The following is a 20,302-nucleotide window of genomic DNA, read 5'->3' on the forward strand; positions in this document are numbered from 1 at the left end:
CCCAGTATGGAGGCCCTGGGTTTAATCTCCAAGATATGGACAATAAAACAGTAAGCCCAAACCAGAAGCCTTGGGAACTAGTGAGAAATTTTATTTCCTCATGACATCCATTTAATGGAGGTGCCCACAAGTATTAAGCATATGTATACATATTCTTTAGGAAATGTGAAGATCCTTTTTCCTACAGCTACTCTAAGTGAGCGGATTTTAAGATACTTCTTGCCAGAATCAAGAGCACCACCACCTACCAGGATTCCTTTGTTTTTCTGAAGGGTGATTCGTACACCATGCACATCTATGTAGACTTCTTTCAGGTATGTGGCCCCTCTTAGTCCTCTGTCTTCATTCTTGCCAAGTATGGTTATAGGAATGACATTGGTGGCAGTGTTGACAACCTCAACCAAAGTGTAGGTGCAGGTTCCCACGAAAGTGTACTTCATTCCATCAAAAGTGAAATAATGGGGATCTCCTACCACTTGACATGTGGCTTGACCTGAAGGTGAAAAAACTATTTAAGAATTTTGTACTGGATTTCACCATGGACTCAGCTGACCAAAGCAATTTGCTTTAGTGTAGCAACCTCATCCTGATCATTATTATGTGGGCAAACTTCCACAGAGGCATCTCACCTTCATGCCAGTAACATTTATTTGGAAATAAGAAGTTTCCAGAAAGCATCTCCTAAATTTAATTTGCAAATTATATACAGAATGACAACTTGGCAGCAAATTTCTATATTACTTGGCAGCAACCATTTCTATATGCTGTTGAAGCTATGATTTATAGTATAGTTGAGAGTAATACAGAGTTTTTCTACTTATCTATATAAAAATACATTATTAACTGTATAAATATAAATGTAAATATAAAAGTAAATAAAATTACATATATATACATCAATACATAATGCACTTATCATTACGCAGGCCCACAGAAATACAATTCTCACAGAAATGCAACCAAATTTAAAGCTTGCAGCACTTGTGATGTGGGACTTGAATTTTCATTATCAGGACAAATAGAATCCAAGCAGCCTTGCAGACTTTTGGGCAGCATCAGTTTTTGCTGATATTCACTACAACAGGAGGCATCTGTGCTTGCAAGACAGAACATCATGCACTTTCATCTCAGCACTGGCAGCAGTCAGTTGGGACTTCTTTACTATCACATATGAAAAGATATTTATAATAAAGCTAGAAGAAGAGGGTCTAATTATGGAATTGACATTGGGGTGATTTTCATGCAGGACTTACCATTGGAATGACAGCCCAGCACACCATCCTGAATACTGCACTCCTCTTGGACTCCACATTCCCAGGATTTGCACTCAATGGTGTTATTTGCCTTGCACGTGCAGCGCTCAGTGCAGGGATAACGGGTGAACCAGCTTTCGTTCAGCTATATGGAAAAATAGAATGTAGCAGCATATATTATAAGATAAATAGGAAGGTAAAACCATAAGGGAAAATCATATTACTACTGTTAGAATGCGCAAGATATATGGTCATTTGGGCAATTGCAGCCACACATGGATCAAGAAAGCTGACAAAGTAAGTCTATTTTGAAATTATTAATGGTGTAAATATGAATTGTGTCATGTTATTAACATGTTTTTTTCCCTCACTCTGATAACGAATGAGATCCCTTGGTTTTGTTTTTTTCCTTTTTTTCTTTAAATGTCTGAGGTGACTTGCCTGGTGATACTGGTTTTTTTCATCAATACAACCACAGTTGCTTTCTGGCACACATTTGTCTCCACTCAAAAAGTAGCCTTCCTTACAGAAGCAACCTTCCACTGGCAAAGAACTGCAGGAATCAGTTGCTGAGATGTTCAAACAGGTAGAGGGACACCTAGTACCACAGCTCTTGTAGATGCTGCCTCCAGGACAGGACATTGCTAAATGAAGAGAAAAAATAAGATCACTCAAAAGGGCAATCCTAATAAAAGTTTTCCTGTTTTTTTCACTGTTTTCTCTTGAAAATATACAAAATGGCCGTTAGAAAGTCTGACAGGAGAGTGCTGAGTACAAAGAAATTTCTTGCTGAGGGAGATGGATGGCTTCTGATAGAGGTGGGCAAGACACGTGGGCACCCCTTGTGCTTCCCCTCACAAGTCAAATGTTGCAGGCTCGGTTGAGGGTAGGTCTGATGTGATCACACATGACTAATTGTGCTTGGTTCAGCAAACTTTTTTCTGCTGATTTAAAGGTGTAAAGTGACCCAGTTAAGGAAATAGAAGAATCTTTTGCCATACCAGCTGGTATATCCCCATTACTGTAGTTACTATTTGAACGCCTGCCATGTATTCCAAAATAGAACTAAAAATCACACTCTGTCTTTCACTGAGTCTCCTTGAGAACAATATACTTTCACACCCCTCAGCTTATGGTAGAATTGGGCTTCTATCACTCAAAACATGGTCCCCAGGGATAACATTACATTTTACAGAAATCCCAAAGTATTTGTCCATTTCTGTCATCTAAAAAAACACAGGAAAACATGGGTTTGGCTGGATTTTCTTATAAATCACTACATATGACTCTCATTTATTTCTGTCCCTACAACAGGGTCTCTTAGTCCTGTGTGACAATTACAGCCAACATCTCCAGTCATCTATCCAGACTTCCATCCCTCGGTCAGGATCTTAATTGAGTTTTTATTTGAATCACTGATGAAAAGAGCACTCAAGAGTCTATCTTTCTAATGTCACTGAGTTTTCTCTATTACTAAAATCAAGCCATAGATATTTAGGTCCTGGCCTATGGCCTCAGACTATGGAGTCTGGATGTCCACAGCTTTAATCTGATTTGGAGGGTTAGAAGCTTATTTCTTCCTCTGTCTTCTTTTTATATATGAATTCTCTGTGCTCTGTCCTTTCAGAGCTGACTTACTGGGTGCTTTATCACAATGATTCTTTTTCCAAACTGACCAGCTCCTAGAACCTGTCCATTTTTTTATGGTTTATTTTAAATGCAGAGCTAATTGTTGATCATATCAAAAAAAAAAAAAAAAAAAAAAAAAAAAAAAAAAGAAAGAAAAGAAAAAGAAAAAAGATGCAGAGCTGCAGAAGGTAGTCCAGTGGTAACTGGTATAATAAAAATTAGTATAAGACAAAAAAAGCATAGAAAACAATTGTGGTTTATTTAAGTATGGTTGACTGTTGCAGTGGGGATCCTGCAACAGTTGACCTTTAGAGGACTTCTTTTTTTTCTCTCCAGGTGTGTAGTTTGTGGACTTAAATGTCCTTTGGAAGATGCTGCTCAGAGAAGTTGTGGATGTCCCATTCCTGGAATTATTCAAGACGAGGTTGGATGGGACTTTGAGCAAGTTTTAATGTTTTAATGGAATGTGTCTATGCCCATGGCAGGGGCATTGAAACTAGATGATATTTAAGGTCCCTTCCAACCCAAACCATTCTACGATCCTATGATTGTATGTCTGGCAAGCAGGAAGGTGTCCAGTGTTGCTTAAAATCAGCACCAGCGGAACCCCTGGAAAGCTTTATTCTAAGAAATATTTCATTATATTAAATTTACCATAAGGTCATTCTGAAGAGAATTAATTGAGAGATAAGTGATAATACTCAATTTCTTTGCTTTAGAGAGAAATAGAGCACTTCCTAGAAACAGCTGCTTTTCAAGGTCACTTTTTTTTTTTTAACCAAAAGCCATTGATAAGCATGTTTTATGGAGGACTACCAGCTCCACTTACTTTGAGGATGGTAGATTTTCACTGAAGCAAAGGGACTTATTTCTCCAATGCAGAAGCTCACATAAGACACAGTTGAATGTAATCAGACTTTTCCAAGAAACTAATAGCAAATTATAAACATTATAGAACTTCAAGGATTTAATCTGCATGTATCCTAATGTTCTCAAAAATTAGTGGTTTATACAAATCTTGGAATAGTTCTGAATCTGAAGCAGGCTCAAGACATTATAAAAGACAAACTATACTCAGAACATTACGTAAAATGAAATAACATGCATGGAAAAGATAGAGAACAATGAAGTTAAAATTCAGAATAGATATTTATATCACAACACTCACGGCAAAGAGTAGCATTCCTCCACTCTATACATATCCCAGCATTGACACACGATTCAGCATAGGCCTGCAGTCCATAGCATAAGGATGTTGCCTGTCCCTCAGTGAAACATACGTCATAAACACAGTTTTCAAAGAAATTCTGTGGAGGCACCTTGGTGTGACAGTCCTTGAAGATTCCTGTGTAAAACAAGAAGGATATATAGAAAGATAGAAAAAACCCACTGCAATGTTAAGACTGTGACCACCATGTATTTTCTTTCACAGCAAACACATTGTGAGTGTTCCAGGCTGCGTTAAATAAGTTAATCCAGTATTTGAAATGGATACAAGATGCACAATATGAGAATGGGCTCTCTGGATCAGGTTTTCTTCTTTTTGCATGATTGATACAACATAGCTTAAATAAATCAAGCTTTGCTGCCTAGGCAAATCGCTAATTCTACAACTATAGGGACCATATACAGAATTTCAGATAAACTATCTATAATACACACACTGACAGTGCCCTCTGAACTATTTCTTTTAGCAAGCAGAATGAGAGTCACTATAACACAAAGACCAGCTATGGTTCCCTGCACATGTTCTCAGATAAAATTCATGGACACATTGGCACTGTCTGAACAGATGACATATCCTGACCAGGCACCTATGGGTTTTACGTTGGCCATTCACACTGGAGGTTTTATATGCTTCCAATATGAGCTCAGAAAAAGAGACTATACAGAAGGGACAAAACAAGCTAGACCATGCTCCATCACATGGCTCACAGAGATCTACCAACACACTACCTGTTGGGTCTGTGATCATGCCACATGCTGTGTTTTTCTCCGCTTCACTCTCCAACACAGGATCACATTGCTCTTCTGTCCCACCACTGGAGCATCTGGGGAAAGCAAGCAAATCAAACGTGTGTCACAACTCTTACTATCAGATTTTCAGTGGAAAATTAATATATGTCAACCCTGCACAAAAGAGTGCATTTTATTTCAGTCACAAGACTTTATCCAGCTTCTTTGTAAAGCTGATGTCAGCCCTCTCACTGAATGGACTCCTTTTTTGATCCCTTCTGGGTGATTCAAAGGCTTATTCTTAGCTGAAAAAAGAAGAGCTATGGGATCCAAACAGTTATGGTTTCCAATTAGGGAACTGGACTGATGTACCATCCCCCCTCACACTCAACAGACAGTTCCTGCTTTGGAAAATGAGACTTAAAGGAGAGAAGCCCTAATATCATTCTCTGGTTTATGTAAAAGTGCAGCTCCCTACTTCTAATGGGCAGCTGGAAGATGTAGAATGGTACTGGATGAAAAAGCGAGTGAGTAGAAGAACATTTGATTTTAAGAGTTTGCTCAGCAAATGCCATGTGAATAAATTATTATACATACATGGTGTTATTCTGAGGCACAAGCCAGCTTTCTCCAAGATCAGTGGAACCGCTTGCAGTGTCACCATTGGGCTTTATATTGTCATCATTTGGATCACCATTATAATTACCTGTGAGGGTAAAAAGAGATTTATGGGACACATGAAGTTCAGACCTGTAGGAAAAACCTAGGTTTCTGGCTGTAAAATAAATTAAAATGAGATGGGGAGAATATATATGTAACATCAGTCTGTACTGGGCAAAATTAGAGCAGAATTGTATTCTGATGACTGACAAGAGCTGCTCTCAGGCACTCGAAGCAGGAAGTCTGTAAGTTCCTATGTAACTAGATTACATGGCATCCAAGAAAAAACTTATCTAAAAGAAACCCTACTCATTTTCTGGCATCCTACATGTAGAATGTTGGACTAAAAATTAAACAGTGCTATTTGCACAGTTATATTCCTAGGTAGATTTACTGCTTTGAAAGTGTGAAAAACCCATGAAGGGGTAATTGAACTAGGAAGCTTCAGATGATCCAAACCAAAGAATAATCAGAAACTCACAAGACAAACTACTCTTGTAATTTCTACATGCTAAGAAAAAAAGTTTAAGTAATTACCAGCACCACTTACCACAGAGGCCACAGAGCAGACCACTGTAATTAGAGGGCACAGAGACTTCTGCGTAATGATTTCCATCATATCTCACCCACAGCCCAAAGTCAGTTTCCAGTAGAACATATCCACCACTGCTTTGAATACTGATCTTCTTTTCCATAAATACAGGCAGGTTCATTCTGCGACCATTCACCTGTACAGAAAGTTGTAAAAGTTAGTGTATGGCTGCTGGGACTCCTACAACTTCCAGCAGCTAGTACAGATTACTGAAAGATAGGATCTTGTGCATAAGGAAAGTGGAATTCATTAGAGAATATCTGAGCAAGTTTGTTGGAGATCTCATTAAAAGAGGTAGATACTATTAATAAAAAGACAAAGTTTCATTATAAACTCTACAGAGGTAATGTTTAATTATCTGCATGTCAGTTAAAAATTATATATATCTTTTAAATAGGTATTTTCTTACATTCACTTTCTTGTTTTTCAGAAGAGAAATCTGATTGTCATAGACTTCCACATGCACTGACTTCACATAAGAGACTTTGGTGTTGGCTCCTCTGTGCTCATTTGTTGTGGACACATCAAAGTATGGAAGACTCTCAGAGACAGTGCATACTTTGGAGAGGGTATAAGTGCAATTTCCCATGAAATTATGGACTTTGTGGTCAAAAGTGTTATAATGTGGATCCCCAGACGCGCTGCAGGAAGCACGACCTGTGAAGAAAGGGAAAGTCCCTCTGAGTCTTCACCTCTTGCAGCTGCTTGGTTCCCAGTTTGCTTGTTTTACTTTGTATTTGTTGCTCAGATGTAATAGTGATGAGATCAGTCAATAGCCCTCCAAAGGCCAACCCAGCCTTCTATCTTTGGACCCACAAAGAATCTGTACTCTTGTGTATCAGAAATCTGTGCTAGAGGTTGATGAGGAAAGTTGGGTAAAAGGCATTATTAAGACATCATTATACAAAGTGAAGCAGTGAGTTTTTAGTGTCCAGATCAGAAAGGCTATTTCTGACTAAATAGGAAGAATTTATTCAAAAACTTTACAGGGCTGGTTAGCCAGAATAGACTGCTGCACTATCAACTGTCTGGGTTTCAGTACTCACATCACTTATGGGACTTAAATTGAGTATTGCATTCACAAGATGTTCTTTACACACTCAAAAAAAAATAGTAAATAGCCAGTGCTAATATGTACAAATGGAGGTACACTGTGTATGCATTTACATGTGAGGCCTGGGTAATATTTTGAATGCTGATAATTTTGAAGGAAAAAACTTCCCATCACCTCTTAGCAGAGTTGAGCCTGAAAGTTCCTCATGGTATTTACTAACAACAACAAAAAATAAGGAAAAGAGGTCCTTAATCTTTGCTTTTCAATGCCATGTTAAGGTATAGTTACGTTTAGGGATGTATCTACATGTCAACCTTAACTCCATACAAAGAAAGACATACTTAAAAATTACCAACAAAAGCAGAAGAAATCTAAACTGAGTAGGTGAGCCAGGACCCTCTTGTACTTAAGCAGATACATATAGACATCAGTGATTAAAACTGGAGTAAGCCAGCTATTAAAAGTTACCTAAACTGACAGTTTAGTACATATCCTATATAATAAACTAGTCTTTCCCAGGAAAATATAATTGGATTATATCCCAAATAAAAAAAAAAATTGGAAATTAAATTAAATTTTAAAATATACAGACAATAACATCTGTGTAACAGGTGAAAATTTGCCACACAAAAGAATAATTTTAATATATATGGACATGGCAATAAATAGTATGTGAGATAACTATCATATGTCTGGTCTACTCTTAAAAAAACAGCACTGTGGCGGAAGAGACCCATTGGAAGATGTATATAGTTAGAAGTGAGAAAAACTCCCAGAAGAGATGTTCCAAAAGTGTGATAAGCAAGGAAAAGCTCTGACCCTCCAGTATAAAAACTATGTCACTTGGCTATGGGACCTGGATTCAGAAGACAGGGAAGTTCTAAAAGGCAATAAGAGAGATGGGAAACAATGGTACCTGAGCTGGGAGTGGGTCTGGTTGGTGAGGTGGTGAGTACAGGCTGTGTTGTGGTGCCTGGCACAGGCCTCGTGGGTATTGGTGTTGGCAGACCTAGCACAAGAGAGAGTTAGAGGAGATGTGCACCAACAGGGGAGTTTTGTTGCAGGCAGCTGATTCCCTCACCCTTCTGAAGTACCCAACATCATGCCCAGGCATGCCCAGGACAGGGATTGAAGAGTGCCATCTCAGGCAGAGCCATCCCACTCAAGGGCTCTGCCACCAGCTTAGCTGGGTAACAATAGCAGGTAAGGCACTTCAGTACCTGTGGCCAATGTCTTGCCTGTGGGCCTTGTAACACATGAACTAAAACAGTGATTGCAGGCATTGCCATAGTTCCAGCCGCCCAGAGGAAAGCTGACTCGGGCACAGTCTGCCGCTGTGCCCAGAAACAAGCTGTGCTCCTGCCTCTAGCACAGCCTGCCACCTCAGTCGGTGACATGTCTCAAGCTGCCCTTCCCCAAGCCAAGCCTTGTACCTGCACAGGATCCCTTTTCAACGGAGAGATCATCCAATGCTACGTTGCTCCGCTCATCTTCACCCCATTCTCCCTCCAGCAAAATCTGAGGGAAGGAATGGTTCCCAGCATTAGCTCCTGCTGCATGTGTGAAGAGCCATTAGAAAGCATGGTTCCTCTGAGGTGGCAGTGAGAGCCTGTGGCCTTACCTGCATGTTTCCTGTGGTCTGCACCGTGACCTGTCCCAAGTGCCACCTGTCTCCATGGTTCCCAACTTCTTGCCAGACGAGCACTAGCTCATCACCCTTCTGCACATACACCCGCAGGGCCATTGTTTCAGCAGTTCCGTACATGTGGTACCAGAAGCGGAAGCAGAGTGTTCCTTCCCAGCTACATGCCGGACTGACCAGGTGAGCCACAAAGCCGGGGAGAGCATCAGCAGTCCCTTGCAGGAAGATGTAGTAGCCCTCTGAAACAAAGCACGAGCCACACTGTCACAGATGCATCGGAGCTACTCAAAGCAGCCAGGGACAACCCAAGCACAGTTCTGGGAGCACCGCAGCTGCAGTTTCAGGCAGGCTAAAGGAGGGGGGAGCAAGCACAGCTCCTTCACAACCCTCCCCAGACCCAAATGCCTCTATGAATGTGCTCTCAGGGCCATGGCAGCTGTAGGCCTTGGACTGGGCAATGGCAACACCCCAAAAGCATTGCCACAGTCTTCACATGACTCTGCAGATTTGGAGGACCCTCATCTCTGGCTTCTGGAAAAGCCAGTATCTCATAACAGAGACACAGACCCATTCCTCTTCCTGAGAGATAGACAGGTCATCCAGCTGTGCATTACATTCTCCCCTGCATGGCAGGTCCTCGCCTGCTCTGCGGGTAGCACAGCCTGATTGCCAGGGCCGGAAATCCTCCCAAAGGGAGCCTCTGGCCCTTGGCAACACTGGGTGAGCTGCTCTGGAGGAAGGCCAGGAAAGATGTGGCCTATGTTCGCCTGTACAAGTTTGTTGCCATCTTCCCTGGGACACCCCTCTGCCAGTGTCCTGATTGCTGTTCCTACCTCCTGTTGTGTGGTCAGACGAGGGGCCGGTATTTGGCGTGGGCGTTGGGCCTTTGTTCCTTATCCAGTCAATGCTGCTGGAATCTGCCTGGACCCACCCACAGAGGTCCTTGTCAAATGTGCAGGCAAAATTGCAGTCAGTTGGTGGAGCTGAACATGGTGCAGAAAGGAAAGCAGAAATTGTAGAGTGAGGGTGTGGCCACCTTTTCCCCGTGTCCAGCAGGGCTCAGGTACATCCACGTACATCTGTGGCATGCCCGTGGACAGGCAAGGGTGGCCAGCCAAGGGGAAGTGCTTAGCACAGCCACTAAGAAACATGGATGGGAGACAACAGTACCTGTGCTTGTCCCAGGTGACTGTGATGTTGTTGTATGTGGAGGCCGCGTTGTAGTGCCTGGCAAGGGGGGCGAGGTTGTAGGAGCTGGTGGATGAAACAGAGTGGAAGAGAAGTGGATAAGGTATGATTAATAGGGGGGGATTTATTCCCAAATGGGGATGTTGCACGCTTCCCAAACACCCCCACACCATTGCAAAGGAAGCGCAGGACAGGGATTCCACCTGTCCGGAAGAGTCTCTTTACACAAGGGCTAGCCCAGCAAAGTGGTTAGTTATGTGATACGTGGGGAAGCCTGCACCAGAACTGCCCCATTCCTTGACTCTGAGATTCAAGGAAATCAAAGGAGGTTGACAGAAGACTTACCACAAACAGTGCCAGCACTCCAGTCTCCCAGAGCAATGCCTGCCTCAGCACAGGCTGCAGCATAGGCCCCCAGGTCATTGCAGAGCTGCTCCGTGCTGCCACCCGTGGCACACTGGTCGTAGACACAGCTCTCAAAGTACGTCTTGGGTGGCAGAACTGCATGGCAAGGCTGGAAGGGGCCACCGAGGTGTGTGAGGATTGAACACTGCTTGTTAGCTGCCTCCTCTTCATCAGGGGAGCAGGATGCAGGTGGACTGATGGATGGGTCGCACCTACAAAGCAGACAGATGGCCCTGAGTTCCCTGCAGCCTGTTGACAGCAGCCACTGCATTTCCTGACCTTCTCCCCAGCCAAAACCTCAGCTTCTGCAGTCCAGCTCCCTCACTAAGACAGGCACCCATAGCTGTCACTTGGAAGGGCAGAACACACGGCCCACAGGTACCATTGCCATCCCTGGTTTCATGTGGACAGAAACAAGTGACTGAGGCAGTTGTGATCCAAGCAGCTTAGGAAAAGCATCCTGCCCAGGCTTGGCCCACTCTCCCTGGGGTCAGGAACCTGCCTCTTCTCCCTTGCCCCATGCTTGCCATCACCAACCCTCCGCGTCTTGATGCCCTTCATAGCTCCCCTCTCCCACACTCCCTTCTGTCCTTCATCTGCATGATGGAACAAGGACTCACAGCCACTCCTCATCCGGCACCATCCAGCTGGCTCCAAAGTCATTGAAGTCAGGCACAACCACCCCATCGGGCCGCATGAAGTCGTCCTGCTGGCTCCCAGTGTATGTCCCACACAGCCCACAGAGTTTGCCCTTGTACTTCTCAGACACCTTCACTAGGAGCTCATGGTCCCCATTGAACTGCAGCTGCAGGCCCAGCTTGGTAGAAACCCGTACGTAGGAGCCGCTCAGGGAAATGGTCACACCGGGGGCAGGAGAAGCAGGCAGGGAGACCAGAGCACCGTTGATCTGGAGAAGGGGGACAGAGGGAGACAGAAGCATAAAGAGGTGCCCTCTGCTGAGAGGTCACGGCTCCTCACTGGGGTAGTGCCAGTGCCAGTGAGCCAGAAGCACTGCTGGCATGAGAAACCCTGCCCAGGCCTATGAGGGCAGCAGCAACTGTACAGATGGGACACCAGAAGCTCAAGAAAGTAACCAAGAATCTGTGTCTGAACGAGCAGCCATTTCTGCCCCTTTCAGAGCCCTGCCATGCTCTTCTATGGTCATGCAGCAGGCTCAGGGAATAGCAAGCTCTCCCTGGGGACAGAGGGGGATTTAAGGGTGTCCAGGGCACCTGGTGTTCCCAGATGTAGAAATGAGGGGCTTACGTAGACTGCCTTGTGCTCGCGCAGTGCAATGTGGAGGCCTTCGAGGGACAGTGCCACAGAGTTCAGAGCTGTCCAGCTCTGGCTGCCGCGATGTTCGTTGCGGGTGGTGACACTGAACCCGATGGAGGAGTTGTCACAGCCCGTCACCACCGTGTAGTTGCAGGAGCCCTGGAAGTGGTGGAGCTTCCCGTCAAAGGTGCTGTAATGTGGGTCACCGTAGATGTGGCAGAGGGCAGTGCTGGCTGGGTAACAGCCCCTCTGGCCATCCTGGATCTTGCAGACCTCATCCTCGCCACAGGACAAGGCAGAGCAAACCATCTGGCCTTTGGCTTCACACCGGCACCGGCGAGTGCAGTTCTCATTCACTGAGTATTCGCCTTCCTGCAGGCGGGGAAACACCAAACCTCAGCATATGAGGCAGGAAGGTACAGGCAGGGGAGTGCTCTGGCAGGGGTGCAAACCAGGGCAGGGTTTTCACTCACAGTGTAGTAGTTGCCCTCAAAGAGGCAGCCACAGTTGGCCTCGGGCACACAGGTGTCTCCACTCAGGAGGAAACCAGAGCTACACGCACAGCCCTCCACACAAGGCTTGGAGCAGTTCTGTGGGGCTTGTCGGTCAGCACAGGTGGCAGGACAGCCGGTCATGCAGGGGTCATAGTAGCTGTTGGGGGGACACTGAAGGGCTGCAATGGAAAGGGGAAAATTAGGACCAGCAAGGCTTCAACCACGGACAGCCTTGTGGGAAGGGGAAGACCAAAGACTCTCTTTGGCCAGATGTTCAGAGGACAGGGTGTGGCCCATTTTCCTTTTGGCAATGGCAAAGCAGGTACTCACGGCAGAAGGTAGCATTCCTCCAGGGAAGCAAAGTCACACCAGCTGCCTGGCACGCGTCAGCATAGGCCTCCAGAGCAGCACACAGGAACTCCTGGCCACCATTCAGGGCACACAGGTCATACAAGCAGGTGTCAAAGTAGTCCTGGGGGTTGATCACGCCGTGGCAACTCTCAAAAGAGCTAGGCCTGGTTGTCAGTATGCCACAGAACTGGTCGGACCTGTAGAGCTTCTCCTCTTCTGCACTGCAGGGTGGGGAGGGGACGGGGACACCGCAGGAGGGGTCACTGTCTGGGACCTGCCAGCTCTCCCCCAGCGCATTGGAATCTGCGGCTTGCTGCCCGTTGGGCATCATGTATTCGTCGTCTCTGCGGTTGTTGAAGTTCCCACACATGCCACAGGTCAGGTTGAAGTAGGTGGTGGGCACCTTCACCTCCACCGAGTGGTCAGTGTCGTAGGACACTCTGAGGTTGAAGTCTGTCTCCAGGACGATGTAGCGACCACTCTTGCTCACCGTGATGGCCCCTCCCGCTGCACTCACCGGCAACGTCTGGCGCACGTCGTTCACCTACGGGACACACACCCCAGTGGGCCCCGAGCCTGTCCCCGGCCTTCCTGGCTGCTCCTGCCCAGGGAAAGCAGCTGCCGGCCCTGGCACGGCAAACAGCTGCCTGGGATGTCCTCACACCCCCACACCCCTGGGACTCGCAGAGCTGTGTGCTGTGTTCTGCACTCTGCTCAACATGGCCCATGATTCCCATTTGCCTCTTCCTCCCCCAGCCTCTCCTGAAGGGGAAAACAAAGCGACCCAGTGCCTTCAGGGGAGCCCACTCCCACCTGGTACGTGCCAGGCCCCTCCAGGAGAAGCCAGCCCTGCCTTGTAGCCGCATCATGCTCATGCCAGCCCCACTGCCTACCAGCACGTGGCTCTTCTGCTGCTTGAGGATGACAATGCGCTGTCCGTACACCTCAACCACCACTTCGCGCACATAGGACACTCGGGTGTTGCCACGGTGCTCGTTCTTGGCCTCCACGTTGAAGCAGGGCAGGGAGGTGATGTTGGAGCACACTTTGGCCAGCGTGTAGGTGCAGTTGCCCATGAAGTTGTGCGTCACCTTGTCAAAGGTTTTGTAGTGGGGGTCTCCGTGGACGTGGCAGATGCCGTAGGAGTGTTCGAGGCACACAGGTTTCCCGTTCTGCACCCCACAGTACAGGCCCTCAGGGCAGGAGGCATTGAAGCACTGGACTTTGCTTCCCCGTGCAGGACACGTGCACTTGGAGGAGCAGGTGTCGTCCGTCCAGAACTCAGAGCCCGCGGGGTAGTGCTGCCCATTGTGCCAGCACCCACACTGCTGGCTGGGCACACAGCGGTCATTGTAGAGCAGGTACCCACTGTCACACACACAGCCCTCCACGCACGGCAGGCTGCAGGTAACAGGAGCCATTGGGTCCACACAGGTGGCAGGGCAGGCTGCAGCACAGGGCTCGTAGTGACTGTTGGATGGACAAGTGATCGCTGCCGAGACAGAAGACCAGGCAATTACTTGGAGAACAGAATACTGCTTTCTGCTGAATATTTCCCTTTGAGAAAGTACCTCTCTCTATTTTCTCTATGATCCCTTTGGCTCCACTTGTGTTGTCAGTCCTACCCGATCAAAATGAAACAGAAAATGGTGCCTCTAATACTGATAACTACCTGTAAATCCCTACAGCCTATAGGGAGAATAGATCTTATTCCCCAGCTCACTCTTCCAATCCTGTCCTGTGTTTTCCTGAGTGTACTGATCCGTGGTACCATGTCTGGACTTACGGCAGAAGGTTGCGTTCCTCCACACAGGTATCTGGACACCAAGTGACTGGCAGGCATCTGCATAGGACTGCAAGCTCTTGCACAGGGCCTCACGGTCCAGCCCCAGCTCACACAGGTCGTAGAAGCATGTGTCAAAGTAGTTGCTGGGGTTCAGCACAGCGTGGCACACCTGAAACGGGCCACTGGTGTCAGTGAGGAGCCCACAGAATTGGCTGCTGCCGATGAGTTGCTTGTTGGTCTCATTGCAGGCTGGGGTGGGCAGAGGTCCGGCTGAGCAGCTGTGGAAAGACAGGCAGAAGGGCCCTGAGTCATTTGTGGACTTCTCCTGGTGCCTCCTCCTCCTTCCCTTGCCCAGTGTGTCCCCAGCGCTGCTGGGGGCCATACCCACCTGCTGTTGTTGGACACCTCCCAGCTGTTGCCCAGGCTGGTGGAGTCTGGCTCCATTGCCCCTTCTGGGTTCTGGAAGTCATCTGCTGCCAGCCCGTTGTAGTTCCCACACATGCCACAAACCTTCTGCCCAAAGGTGCTCGGAAGTGTCACCTCCACCCGATGCTTCCCATCAAACTTGACTCTCAAGCCAAAGTCTGTCATGACCATGGTGTAGAACCCGCTGGACAAGACCTGCACACCCGCGGATGGGCTGCAAGGCAGGATCTCTGCCACTCCATTGACCTGGAAGAACAAGAATCGAGACAGGATTGGAGCAGCCCATTTGGCACAGTTCTCTCCTCTTGCACAGTCCCACAGTGTCTCCCCCTCAAGCTTACCGTCACCACTCCACCCTGCCCCAGCCTTATCCGCTGGTCAGCCACATCAACGTCCACGTATCGGACATAGGACACGCGAGTGTTGCCTCCCCTGTGCTCATTGGCCGCTTCCACGTTGAAGGAGGGCAGGGAGCTGTTGCTCTCGCACAGCTTGGAGAGGGTGTAGGTGCAGGTGCCCATGAAATGGTGTAACTGCTTGTCGAACGTGTGGTAGTGAGGATCTCCTTCCACCACACAGGTGCCTGACAGTGGAAAGACCAGAGGAAACTTTCAGTTTAGCACCTCCTGCTGCCTCTTCTTGCCAGCTCACTTTGCTCAAAGAGCATCTGGTTCATGAGTGGTCTATTGGCTTTATGGACAAGCAGAGTTATTATAGATCTGTATCATCACAGTATCAATTTTAACAGACATACAGTTCAAAGCTACTCAAACACCTTCATGCTAGAAGCACAGCTGTGCCACACAAACCCTTAGAAAGGGAAGAGGATTCTATGTGTGTCTTAATATTGAGGGAGACTGAAATCAATCAAATAACAGCCCTTAAATGCAAATGCACCATATACCCAGTATGGGTTTTGAAGAGGACTCAGAACTCTACCAATAATAGCAGTACCTGAGGTCATCCCAGGTGTTGTTGGTGGTGGTCTTGGTGTTGTCTGTGTTGTAATGTTAGGAAATGAGGTAGAGGGTGTTGTAGGAAGTGGACCTATGGAGAGATAGAGGAATGTGTCAACATGGGCCTTTGTTGCAAGCAGCTAGCCCACCCTTCCTGAAAAACCCAACACGCTGACCTAAGAGACACAGGGCAGGGATGGCACTGTTATGCCTCCGCAAAAATGCTACCACCAGCAGAGCTGGGATATAGGAGGAGACACACCCCCCCTTCAGTACAGACACTCCATCCTGAATCGTGGGCACTGGAGGAAGCAAAATGAGAAGTTTCAACAAGCAGAATCTGATGGGGATGGGAGGTGGCAGTCCCTGATGTGGGAGTGGGTCTGGTTGGTGAGGTGGTGAGTACAGGCTGTGTTGTGGTGCCTGGCACAGGCCTCGTGGGTGTTGGTGTTGGCAGACCTAGCACAAGAGAGAGTTAGAGGAGATGTGCACCAACAGGGGAGTTTTGTTGCAGGCAGCTGATTCCCTCACCCTTCTGAAGTACCCAACATCATGCCCAGGCATGCCCAGGACAGGGATTGAAGAGTGCCATCTCAGGCAGAGCCATCCCACTCAAGGGCTCTGCCACCAGCTTAGCTGGGTAACAATAGCAGGTAAGGCACTTCAGTACCTGTGGCCAATGTCTTGCCTGTGGGCCTTGTAACACATGAACTAAAACAGTGATTGCAGGCATTGCCATAGTTCCAGCCGCCCAGAGGAAAGCTGACTCGGGCACAGTCTGCCGCTGTGCCCAGAAACAAGCTGTGCTCCTGCCTCTAGCACAGCCTGCCACCTCAGTCGGTGACATGTCTCAAGCTGCCCTTCCCCAAGCCAAGCCTTGTACCTGCACAGGATCCCTTTTCAACGGAGAGATCATCCAATGCTACGTTGCTCCGCTCATCTTCACCCCATTCTCCCTCCAGCAAAATCTGAGGGAAGGAATGGTTCCCAGCATTAGCTCCTGCTGCATGTGTGAAGAGCCATTAGAAAGCATGGTTCCTCTGAGGTGGCAGTGAGAGCCTGTGGCCTTACCTGCATGTTTCCTGTGGTCTGCACCGTGACCTGTCCCAAGTGCCACCTGTCTCCATGGTTCCCAACTTCTTGCCAGACGAGCACTAGCTCATCACCCTTCTGCACATACACCCGCAGGGCCATTGTTTCAGCAGTTCCGTACATGTGGTACCAGAAGCGGAAGCAGAGTGTTCCTTCCCAGCTACATGCCGGACTGACCAGGTGAGCCACAAAGCCGGGGAGAGCATCAGCAGTCCCTTGCAGGAAGATGTAGTAGCCCTCTGAAACAAAGCACGAGCCACACTGTCACAGATGCATCGGAGCTACTCAAAGCAGCCAGGGACAACCCAAGCACAGTTCTGGGAGCACCGCAGCTGCAGTTTCAGGCAGGCTAAAGGAGGGGGGAGCAAGCACAGCTCCTTCACAACCCTCCCCAGACCCAAATGCCTCTATGAATGTGCTCTCAGGGCCATGGCAGCTGTAGGCCTTGGACTGGGCAATGGCAACACCCCAAAAGCATTGCCACAGTCTTCACATGACTCTGCAGATTTGGAGGACCCTCATCTCTGGCTTCTGGAAAAGCCAGTATCTCATAACAGAGACACAGACCCATTCCTCTTCCTGAGAGATAGACAGGTCATCCAGCTGTGCATTACATTCTCCCCTGCATGGCAGGTCCTCGCCTGCTCTGCGGGTAGCACAGCCTGATTGCCAGGGCCGGAAATCCTCCCAAAGGGAGCCTCTGGCCCTTGGCAACACTGGGTGAGCTGCTCTGGAGGAAGGCCAGGAAAGATGTGGCCTATGTTCGCCTGTACAAGTTTGTTGCCATCTTCCCTGGGACACCCCTCTGCCAGTGTCCTGATTGCTGTTCCTACCTCCTGTTGTGTGGTCAGACGAGGGGCCGGTATTTGGCTGTGGGCGTTGGGCCTTTGTTCCTTATCCAGTCAATGCTGCTGGAATCTGCCTGGACCCACCCACAGAGGTCCTTGTCAAATGTGCAGGCAAAATTGCAGTCAGTTGGTGGAGCTGAACATGGTGCAGAAAGGAAAGCAGAAATTGTAGAGTGAGGGTGTGGCCACCTTTTCCCCGTGTCCAGCAGGGCTCAGGTACATCCACGTACATCTGTGGCATGCCCGTGGACAGGCAAGGGTGGCCAGCCAAGGGGAAGTGCTTAGCACAGCCACTAAGAAACATGGATGGGAGACAACAGTACCTGTGCTTGTCCCAGGTGACTGTGATGTTGTTGTATGTGGAGGCCGCGTTGTAGTGCCTGGCAAGGGGGGCGAGGTTGTAGGAGCTGGTGGATGAAACAGAGTGGAAGAGAAGTGGATAAGGTATGATTAATAAGGGGGATTTATTCCCAAATGGGGATGTTGCACGCTTCCCAAACACCCCCACACCATTGCAAAGGAAGCGCAGGACAGGGATTCCACCTGTCCGGAAGAGTCTCTTTACACAAGGGCTAGCCCAGCAAAGTGGTTAGTTATGTGATACGTGGGGAAGCCTGCACCAGAACTGCCCCATTCCTTGACTCTGAGATTCAAGGAAATCAAAGGAGGTTGACAGAAGACTTACCACAAACAGTGCCAGCACTCCAGTCTCCCAGAGCAATGCCTGCCTCAGCACAGGCTGCAGCATAGGCCCCCAGGTCATTGCAGAGCTGCTCCGTGCTGCCACCCGTGGCACACTGGTCGTAGACACAGCTCTCAAAGTACGTCTTGGGTGGCAGAACTGCATGGCAAGGCTGGAAGGGGCCACCGAGGTGTGTGAGGATTGAACACTGCTTGTTAGCTGCCTCCTCTTCATCAGGGGAGCAGGATGCAGGTGGACTGATGGATGGGTCGCACCTACAAAGCAGACAGATGGCCCTGAGTTCCCTGCAGCCTGTTGACAGCAGCCACTGCATTTCCTGACCTTCTCCCCAGCCAAAACCTCAGCTTCTGCAGTCCAGCTCCCTCACTAAGACAGGCACCCATAGCTGTCACTTGGAAGGGCAGAACACACGGCCCACAGGTACCATTGCCATCCCTGGTTTCATGTGGACAGAAACAAGTGACTGAGGCAGTTGTGATCCAAGCAGCTTAGGAAAAGCATCCTGCCCAGGCTTGGCCCACTCTCCCTGGGGTCAGGAACCTGCCTCTTCTCCCTTGCCCCATGCTTGCCATCACCAACCCTCCGCGTCTTGATGCCCTTCATAGCTCCCCTCTCCCACACTCCCTTCTGTCCTTCATCTGCATGATGGAACAAGGACTCACAGCCACTCCTCATCCGGCACCATCCAGCTGGCTCCAAAGTCATTGAAGTCAGGCACAACCACCCCATCGGGCCGCATGAAGTCGTCCTGCTGGCTCCCAGTGTATGTCCCACACAGCCCACAGAGTTTGCCCTTGTACTTCTCAGACACCTTCACTAGGAGCTCATGGTCCCCATTGAACTGCAGCTGCAGGCCCAGCTTGGTAGAAACCCGTACGTAGGAGCCGCTCAGGGAAATGGTCACACCGGGGGCAGGAGAAGCAGGCAGGGAGACCAGAGCACCGTTGATCTGGAGAAGGGGGACAGAGGGAGACAGAAGCATAAAGAGGTGCCCTCTGCTGAGAGGTCACGGCTCCTCACTGGGGTAGTGCCAGTGCCAGTGAGCCAGAAGCACTGCTGGCATGAGAAACCCTGCCCAGGCCTATGAGGGCAGCAGCAACTGTACAGATGGGACACCAGAAGCTCAAGAAAGTAACCAAGAATCTGTGTCTGAACGAGCAGCCATTTCTGCCCCTTTCAGAGCCCTGCCATGCTCTTCTATGGTCATGCAGCAGGCTCAGGGAATAGCAAGCTCTCCCTGGGGACAGAGGGGGATTTAAGGGTGTCCAGGGCATCTGGTGTTCCCAGATGTAGAAATGAGGGGCTTACGTAGACTGCCTTGTGCTCGCGCAGTGCAATGTGGAGGCCTTCGAGGGACAGTGCCACAGAGTTCAGAGCTGTCCAGCTCTGGCTGCCGCGATGTTCGTTGCGGGTGGTGACACTGAACCCGATGGAGGAGTTGTCACAGCCCGTCACCACCGTGTAGTTGCAGGAGCCCTGGAAGTGGTGGAGCTTCCCGTCAAAGGTGCTGTAATGTGGGTCACCGTAGATGTGGCAGAGGGCAGTGCTGGCTGGGTAACAGCCCCTCTGGCCATCCTGGATCTTGCAGACCTCATCCTCGCCACAGGACAAGGCAGAGCAAACCATCTGGCCTTTGGCTTCACACCGGCACCGGCGAGTGCAGTTCTCATTCACTGAGTATTCGCCTTCCTGCAGGCGGGGAAACACCAAACCTCAGCATATGAGGCAGGAAGGTACAGGCAGGGGAGTGCTCTGGCAGGGGTGCAAACCAGGGCAGGGTTTTCACTCACAGTGTAGTAGTTGCCCTCAAAGAGGCAGCCACAGTTGGCCTCGGGCACACAGGTGTCTCCACTCAGGAGGAAACCAGAGCTACACGCACAGCCCTCCACACAAGGCTTGGAGCAGTTCTGTGGGGCTTGTCGGTCAGCACAGGTGGCAGGACAGCCGGTCATGCAGGGGTCATAGTAGCTGTTGGGGGGACACTGAAGGGCT

The 20,302-nt window shown here is 48.7% G+C and overlaps 1 protein-coding gene across 1 annotated transcript in view; it reads right to left on the reverse strand.

Annotated features, from left to right (window-relative positions):
• The window catches only part of LOC116448912 (IgGFc-binding protein-like), a 51,821-nt gene that overhangs the window by 14,306 nt on the left and 17,213 nt on the right, over positions 1 to 20,302 (reverse strand). The window contains 32 exon segments of the mRNA XM_032119952.1: positions 249 to 493; positions 1,254 to 1,398; positions 1,695 to 1,897; positions 4,051 to 4,227; positions 4,839 to 4,933; positions 5,436 to 5,544; positions 6,049 to 6,226; positions 6,500 to 6,747; positions 8,061 to 8,156; positions 8,578 to 8,662; positions 8,766 to 9,025; positions 9,620 to 9,769; positions 9,957 to 10,040; positions 10,320 to 10,591; positions 11,000 to 11,286; positions 11,646 to 12,026; positions 12,128 to 12,327; positions 12,479 to 13,043; positions 13,393 to 13,991; positions 14,286 to 14,563; positions 14,674 to 14,957; positions 15,053 to 15,294; positions 15,666 to 15,758; positions 16,551 to 16,635; positions 16,739 to 16,998; positions 17,593 to 17,632; positions 17,634 to 17,743; positions 17,931 to 18,014; positions 18,293 to 18,564; positions 18,973 to 19,259; positions 19,619 to 19,999; positions 20,101 to 20,300. Of these exon segments, the coding sequence (XP_031975843.1) occupies positions 249 to 493; positions 1,254 to 1,398; positions 1,695 to 1,897; positions 4,051 to 4,227; positions 4,839 to 4,933; positions 5,436 to 5,544; positions 6,049 to 6,226; positions 6,500 to 6,747; positions 8,061 to 8,156; positions 8,578 to 8,662; positions 8,766 to 9,025; positions 9,620 to 9,769; positions 9,957 to 10,040; positions 10,320 to 10,591; positions 11,000 to 11,286; positions 11,646 to 12,026; positions 12,128 to 12,327; positions 12,479 to 13,043; positions 13,393 to 13,991; positions 14,286 to 14,563; positions 14,674 to 14,957; positions 15,053 to 15,294; positions 15,666 to 15,758; positions 16,551 to 16,635; positions 16,739 to 16,998; positions 17,593 to 17,632; positions 17,634 to 17,743; positions 17,931 to 18,014; positions 18,293 to 18,564; positions 18,973 to 19,259; positions 19,619 to 19,999; positions 20,101 to 20,300 (6,995 nt within the window).

Source organism: Corvus moneduloides, chromosome 10 (assembly GCF_009650955.1).
Source record: "Corvus moneduloides isolate bCorMon1 chromosome 10, bCorMon1.pri, whole genome shotgun sequence".
NCBI lineage: Eukaryota > Metazoa > Chordata > Aves > Passeriformes > Corvidae > Corvus > Corvus moneduloides.